The sequence below is a fragment of the Xenopus laevis genome, chromosome 3L (assembly GCF_017654675.1).
Source record: "Xenopus laevis strain J_2021 chromosome 3L, Xenopus_laevis_v10.1, whole genome shotgun sequence".
In the NCBI taxonomy this organism is placed as follows: Eukaryota; Metazoa; Chordata; class Amphibia; order Anura; family Pipidae; genus Xenopus; species Xenopus laevis.
Window position 1 is genome coordinate 65,850,478 of NC_054375.1, and position 8,242 is coordinate 65,858,719.

The window sequence follows — 8,242 nt, forward strand, 5'->3', positions numbered from 1 at the left end:
TCATATTTCAGGTGCTTTTTCTTGGTACCTAATATAGTTTGGGATATGCGGAGCAGCAAAATAAAACCTTTGCAATGATTTTTCAGAATTTTGAATTTTTTTTTGAAAAACCGCTATGTTCAGACAAGCTTTTATGTTTGGTAGTTGGGATTAGAGAGACATAGTTACCCATTTTGTAATCGGCAGAATGTGTACTTTTCAAAAATGTATGGTTTTCTGGGGTAAACCTACGGTTTCAGGAGTTTTTGCCTTGGAATCTAAAGCATGCCGTTTTCTGCCTTAGTGCTTTCAAAATTCGGCAATATACTGCCGGGAGTTTTTGAGGTACAGAAGTCCTAAATCTCCCTAAAACTATACATATCTGGTATTGGCACGTTCGAGAGACATAAGGCTTTCCAAATCAGTTGGATTTTCATCCGTAAAATGAAATATTTTTCTGGTATAAATTGATATACGATGAAAAATGGTAATTTTTCATTTTTTTTTGGTATTTAGCACTATAAATTTTTTTGCACAGGTGGAAATACATGAAAACTCAGGCAGATTTAGAAAGCTCAGTTTCTACCGAAAAAAACAATGTATAGTTTTCCTAGGTAAACTATAGGTTTCCCCTCAGAAAATGCCCCTAAAGTGAGAGAGCACAAAATGTTTCAAAAACGGCTGGCATTTCGCGTAACCAAAATGTGAAATTCTGCTGGCACTTAAAGGGTTAATGGTGTATGGATTTTTATCCTTTCAGATTTTATTTATATCTGTTCTCATATGATCAATTTTGATCAGGTAAATTGATTAAGCTCCTCTTTCATATTAATTGCATCAACATTTGTATTGTACTGTGTTGCACTTTCTGAGGGTGTATTAATTTGTTTATTCTAATAAACAGACTATTTTTAACAAATGTTGTTTCTCTTAATTTCAAATTTTTACCTTTTTGGCCAAATTGATTAGAAGCGCTGATCATTATGACAGTGCTTGCTATACAAGAGCCTTAGGTTATTCTCCATCAAAGGATGTGCCTAATTTAAGGTGGCCATAAATGGGCAGATTAAAGCTTTAAATTGATTTGACATCTTATCTGCCAGTGTGGGGGCTTCCGACAGGTCTCCCCGGTCGATATCAGGCCAAAATCAGCCTGATATTGATATTTGATTTTTTCTACGATCGAGGACTGCATCAGCTAGTTGATGCGGTCCTACGACCCGTTGGCGCCCATTTCCTATGCTATAATTCAGTCATTAAGCCCTAGGGCCTGGTGGGCATATCGGGTTAAGAGCCGCTAGTTTGGCAACCTTGCTAAACGAGCGGATCTTATCGTGTATGACCACCTTTAGTTCCATTAAGGGTATAAGTGGCTTGCCTATTTTTAAAACCAAATGCATAACCTAACATTTGTCAATAATGAACACTTGAATGACACTTGAACCCAACTCCAAGTAGAGAATACTATACAGGACATGGATGTTAAAGACGTAGATATGGTGAAAGACAGATCGTACCACAGAGTAAAGTTGTGACCTCAACAGTTTAATATTGGCGATGTGTGAAATCAATATCAGTTACAAGCTTCATAAAAATGAGTGTAGTTTGTTCAGTGTCTGGACAAAATACAATCTCATTGTGGCTGATATTAAAAGGAGGTATGTGCAGTGATCGCTATAGATGTGCAGAAGGCAATATGGGATAATGTATAAACACTATAGATGTATAAAACCTATGGATTTAAAAATAAAAACAAAACAAAAGGATATGTTTAATATAAAATGGATTTTTATTATACATATTTTCTTATGTGACAGGTCACCTTTTAAAGAAAAATCTGGCTACAGATGGTTTTTTTTTTCTCTTTCCTCTATATCAACTACAAATTTGGATGATTTTAATATAAACCAGTGCAGTGGAAGTGTGGTTTTTTTTTTTTTCAAACTCACCTACAATGTGTGTGTGTGTGTATATATATATATATATATATATATATATATATATATATATATATATATATATATATATATATATATATATATATATATATATATATACACACACATACATTGTAGGTAGGAGTTACAGTCATCATAGGCAGTGCACAATATAGATAGAACTTAGAAAGTACCTTACACCTGAGAAAGGAAAATACATTTACTAAAAGTTTATAAAGCTGATTGAAGCAAAACAAACCAATTGTTAGCAAATGTATTTTATTTTTTGCAGATTGCACTTGGAGAAGAAGTTGAACTTCAAGGACATATCTTGTTTTTTTTTTTTGTTTTTTTTTTACATCATCTTGATCTGGATTCATGTATACTATTAGGATACAACACATTTGTGTAGTCTTTATATTTAACATCTTCACTGGAATGATCTTCCTGTAGGGGAAGAAGAGACACTGCACTCTTGTATGTGGCAGTTGATTCCTTAGAGGAAGGAAAGAACAAGCTTTTGTCTTTAATTTGAGATGATCCGCTAAAATTGTTGTCTTTCCATACCATAAAGGTCACATGGAAAATTCTATCATTATTTAAAAAAACAAAAACCACAGTAGGTTTAGGTCTTGTGAAAACAAGACTGAATTTGATGGCATAGCATAATTTGCCGGGTTACAAAATTGTATGTAAAAATAAAGTTATATAGACACAATTTGAATTTGAATATAGTTATTCAATACAGTTCTTCCTTCAACACAAATGAATTATATTGACATTCAAATTAAACTGTCTTTAGAAAAAAATACTTTAAAAAATATTTTCTAATAATATAGTCTTGAGACAAAAAAAAAAAAAGTCTCACGGCCGTTGAGCCAATTTACTTTTAGTCACTTCCTGCTCAGTGATTTTGAAGTGGGTGTAAACTAAAATCCCAAACAGTGTGCAGAGAATTCCAAGGCCCTGGTTCAAAGAAAGGGGGTCCTCAAATAGTAGGTATCCTCCCAAAAGAGTAATGCAAAATTTGAAATGTCCAAACATATTGTATCTGAAAGATGTTTGTTAAGGATGTTGTTACATTTTAAATATATATTTTATGCATGGTCTTATTTGGAAAAGAAATCCAATTCTAAAACCATAGATACAATATTATAATAATTACAAGAGCCCAAATGGCTGCATTTAAATTTGACTGGTTTCAGGTCAGTACAAGCCTTAGAAAATGACTGCATAATTCAGCTTCTGCGGCTTATCTAGCTGTTCATAAACTTATACAGCTGATGTTGGAAGCTGCAGATTACCCTGATTTATGTAGTGGTCCTTACTTTTTGAATTATCCTAGGAACTCTCTTCTTTAAGGATAATGGTACACAGAATATTCTGACCACTGCTGCCATTGGCAAGAGGAAAGAAAAGTAATGCAAGAAAAAGTCATTCTAACCAACTTATCTATATGGTGGTTTTTAGCAATATTTCAATTGGTCATCATTATGTATAGCTGATTTATTTGCCTTCGTCCTCTGACCCTTTACAGCTTTCAATTGGCGGTCAGTGACCCCATCTATTGCTACTTTTTATTATGCCTCTTTCTATTCAGGCCCTCTCCTATTCAAATTCCAATCTTATTCAAATCAATGCATGGTTGCTAGGGTATTTTGGACCCTAGCAACCAGATCGAGCTTCTGAATAAAAAGCTAAAGAACACAAAAACAGATAATAAAAAATTAATACCAAGTGCAAACACGCACACACAAATTAATATTAAAAATATCATAAGCACTTGTTTCTCCACCAACCTTTCTTTTTTCTTTTGTACTTTGTTTTGAAAAAGCAATAAAAAAAAAAATAATAAAAAAAAAAATATCATAAGCAAAGGATACGTGACTGGTGAAGTGTTTCCTATAATCCAGTAGATAGATAAATTTACTGTGAAAGCAATGACACCAGAGAGGAGTACCATGGCCTGTGAGAAAAGAAAAACAGCACTTTACTTGAAACGATTGCTTCATGATTTATCCTACAAAGTGAAGCTCCATGTAATACAGAGATTAATAGACTGAAATGACAAATATAACTTACGATAGCAGAAGGAGACCAATGTCCAAAAATGCCCCCTTCTCCGATAACTGGTTCAAATATGGGAACGATGCATAGCAGCATGGCAGATGACAAAGGGGCCTGGTAGTACAGCAGTTGCATTGAATTCACTTGTAACTCATGCTGCTTCGATCCAACCCACTAAATAAAATTAAAATATATCATTTTCAAAGTGTCTTTAGCACTGACACATATGGTACACACATTTAGAAATCACTTTTTGATAAAGTATAATGTAATACAACACAGGGTCTGCAGCTCTACTACGCTTCTGTACATTCACCCAAGGGCAATATAGCTGACAAATGTGTTTAGAAGGTAACTAACCCAAAATATGAAACGCTGAACAGTGCTGCTCTACATATATGGTTTACTATGTGACTATCTCTATTTTTATATACAAAACAATTATGTTTTGGTAAAATGATGAGTGGGCAGATGACCACGCCCATAGAGTGCATGGCTATTTCACCATGAAGGTTACGTGTAACAAGTGCATGAAAACCCAACTAAACGTTAAGTAAATATGCTTAGTGTTCTACTGAGATCCTTTGCATTTTAAATTTTCTTTGATGAGTTCAAGTGAGTTCACTATGCAGGAAGATCCCAGAGCTGTGGAGTCAGTACATAAATCCTTCAACTTCTATGTTTTTAAAGGAACAGTAACACCAAAAACGTAAAGTGTATCAAAGTAATTATACAGAGGAGTCTGAGTTAGTCAGTGGTATCATAAACCGAGGAGTCTAAATCAATGGATTTATGTACCAACCCCACAGCCCTGGGTTAAGGTCACATTTATGCAGAAATATTGAAATTTCAGACTTCAAGATGGACAAGCACACCAAATATTTAACGTTTGTTCATTACTCTCTATCTAACGTTTCGGCTCACACTGTTAAAGGCCCCATTGTTGCATCCTCGATAAAGACCTAATGTGGGCTGAAACATTGGATACACAGCAAATCCCATGGCCTTGAGTTCCTCCAGTACCCCAATAACAAAATGTTATTATGGCCATTTAAATATTGTTTGAAATAAGTTACTGAGATTCGCCCTACAGATACCTTCTCCACATATAACGAACAGTAATAATAAAAATTTTACCAACCACTTGATATACTGATGTTACCAAAACACCAAGAGCAGCAAATAGAATTCCAAGACCATTAAACTTTACATCATAGTAAGAATTTAGAATCACTCCCAATGTAATTGGTATCTGCAAAAGAAACAGCAAAATGTTCAATATCGATCACAAACTCCCCTAAAACAAGTAGACTTAAAGTAAAAGAAATCTATGAGTCATATAATATTACTGATGTTCAACTATGAAGAATCTTTATTTAAGATGTTTATTTTGGCATTGGCTCTTTTTCTTTTAAATAACCAGTCAGCCAAAGTAATATTAACACAGTAAAACTGCAATTAAAAATGTCACCTCCATCACCATAGTCACCTCAGCCATGGCTGCTTTAATAAATGTAAAAAGGGACATTTATCTAAGGCCCACCATGGCAAGGGGCTCCTATATTGCTCATTTTATCTGCAATAACTTTCAAAGGAGAAATCAACCGTAAAGTAAAAAAAACCCTACCCTACATAGACCCCCTCCCCCCAGCCTAGCTGCTAAACCGGGCAAATGCCCCTAACGCTTTACTTACCCCTCAATGCAGATTCTGTCCAGCAGAGTTCACGGCAGCCATCTTCTCTCTTCCCTAATCTTCGGGAAGTGCCGTATCGGCGCATGTGCAGTTGAAGCAATTTTCTGTTTTGCGACACCTGATAATGTGCCGAAAGTCACGGAAATTGCAGTGTCGTTCTCATTCCGAAGATTACCGAAGAGCCAGAAGATGCCGTGAACTCCGCCGGACAGAAGCTGCACCGAGGGGGTAAGTAAAGAGTTAGGGGCATTTGCCCGGGGTAGCAGCTAGGCTGGGGGGGTGATCTATGTAGGGTAGGGGTTCTTTTTACTTTACGATTAAATTCTCCTTTAAGGCAATGACACATGGGTTGTTTTGTCACCCATGGGCAAAATGCTGGGCCATTGCTGGCAATGTAGGGGTGGTAAATTATTCAAATATTTAATGCCTCAGAGGGTATTTTCACAATTACAATGCCTGCTACCAGCACGACATACTGAACTCATCGTTTATAAGGATATAATTTACTATTTTTCATGGCTTTTGTGTATTATAAATATATAATTTACAGTATATTTATGGCTCTTGCATACTGTATTATATAGACACACAAGCTTGCCAAGCTATAGGGGCATTTATACATGACGTGTTTTAGCTATAAAAGTAAGTGTCATAGCAAAAACGTCCTCATTCTCTCACATCCATAAGGTAAGAGTAAAAAGGCCAAAGTAATATGCCATTTTGTCAGACTGCTACTGTCTGCTTCATATTATTGTCAATAGGAATTCACACTGGTATATTTATGGTAGATATTGATTTCTACAACCATAGGCTGTGCATCCCTAAACTGGAGACGCTGGGGAAAATTCAATTAAAATATTACACAAACAATGGGAAACATGTAGGGCTAAACCAAAAAATAAAATTTCATGAAAATACAATATTATGCAAGAAAAATCTATGTTACAGTGCTACGCAATATATTGGCACTATAAAAATACATGTTAATAATAATAATAATAATATGTCAAAACACTCAATGTACTCCCAGCAGCAGTTTCCTGATTTACTTGGCTACAACAAGAAATATTTATATATATTTTTCTAATGATCAGGCAAAGATACGGTCACGTGCAACACTAGTAAACTGAATTCCTATCACTAATGAACGGAATCACTTTCTTGATACATAAAGCAGTTGAATCATGTGACTTTAGCTAATTCAATATTCCAGTCATACTTTTGAGCGTGCCATTCAGTCTGGAGTTCATCAGCTCGCCAGTCAATGCCCTATTGCTGTGTGTGAAGAAGATGTAAGGCACAAAATGGCACACTCACCAACGTGAGCTTGATCCTTAAAGAGAAAGTCTTCCCATAGCACATTGTTTGGATGAGGATGATGACTGGTGTGGTCATAACTTTGGCCAGCTGGTAAGTACCTATGGTGTTGTTCTGAAGAGATAAGTTAGTGAATACGACAAAGCCGCAGAAGCTAAGTGCCAGAAGTGCAACTTTGGAAACAGAGAGGCTCTTTGGGCAGAAGATCCCCAGTCTTTGGCACAAGTACAGTCCAAGCCAAGTTACCACAAAGTGCACCAGTGTCAGGCTCATGTTGGGAAATCCATAATGGACATAAATCCACTTGTTTAGAAACACAATGCAGATAGATGACAGTAGGTTGCCCAGGAGACCAGCAGCAATCCTCCACGGGCTATAGGTAGCCATGTCCAAGAGCAGGGGGTCTCAGCTTCCTTCACAATAAAGGAGGTAAGTTGTAGGGCTCAGGCTGCTTTTGGAGGAAGGGGGGGACTGGAGAAGGAGGGAACGACAGTTTTCGTAGGTGCAACTCTATGTACCTCAAGGCATCGTGACATTCCGCTACCCGTACCCAATTTAGTGCCCTCACTCACATCTCCTCCCCCGTTGGCTGACTGCCGGACATGTGGGTAGAAGACAGGGCGGGGCTAGAAGCTCGCGCACGTTGCTTGTGCTTGACACGTCACAGCGACTGCATTCAAGCCCGGCTTCAAGCGGCGGATCACAAGAAGGTAGAATCCAATGACAAGGGTGGGCAGAGTCAGTGCTTGTGGATTGGACGAAGCAAGCAGTTAGCTAGCCCTTAATAAAGATGGCGGATCCTCACGCGCTGTATAAAGTTCGTGCTATAAATGTATTCCAGTAGTGCTAGCGTGACGCTTCGTTTTCATGCCCTAATTCCTCCTATCAGAAAGTACTGGAAGAAGAGGCACATTTTATCCATGAATGAATCACTGCGGTTGCGCTGAAATAAATACTTCGGCATAGGTTTTCCATTTGCTGTAAACTCTGAGGAACATCAGTATCGTGTGACCTGTTCTTATAGTATTTGTGTATTATACAATGGTGCCATGAATTACAAGTACTGGAACATATATTTAAAATGTTATTCACGGAGCCCTCATCTCTGTATAAAATGTATTGGTTGTGTTATGGTTTGAATGGATGTACCTGTTCTAAAAATGTCGATTGGTCTTTCACTTTCATGGTTTATATATATAATGTTTCTTCTTTCAATCCTGCCTCTTCCTGGCCTGTCAATCCATGCCT

General features: G+C 36.9%; 1 protein-coding gene across 1 annotated transcript; it reads right to left on the bottom strand.

Annotated features, from left to right (window-relative positions):
* Positions 1 to 2,215: 2,215 nt before the first annotated feature.
* LOC108711094 (solute carrier family 35 member E3) lies at positions 2,216 to 7,911 on the bottom strand. Its single transcript, XM_018252460.2, has 5 exons — positions 6,995 to 7,911; positions 5,125 to 5,235; positions 3,999 to 4,157; positions 3,800 to 3,882; positions 2,216 to 2,967 (listed from the first exon to the last, which is right to left on the bottom strand). Exons 1-5 carry the CDS (start codon positions 7,379 to 7,381, stop codon positions 2,781 to 2,783), a joined length of 927 nt encoding a protein of 308 aa, XP_018107949.1. The 5' UTR covers positions 7,382 to 7,911; the 3' UTR covers positions 2,216 to 2,780.
* Between the last annotated feature and the right edge of the window lie 331 nt (positions 7,912 to 8,242).

What these genes read in the sequence shown, in the direction of transcription:
- LOC108711094 (XM_018252460.2), bottom strand. Translation starts at nt 7,381, where the DNA reads ATGGCTACCTATAGCCCGTGGAGGATTGCTGCTGGTCTCCTGGGCAAC. An exon ending in TAACATCAGTATATCAAGTG is followed by an intron (nt 4,158 to 5,124) that starts GTTGGTAAAATT and finishes AATTTTATTTAG; the next exon opens with TGGGTTGGATCGAAGCAGCA. An exon ending in ATTGGTCTCCTTCTGCTATC is followed by an intron (nt 3,883 to 3,998) that starts GTAAGTTATATT and finishes CTTTTCTCACAG; the next exon opens with GCCATGGTACTCCTCTCTGG.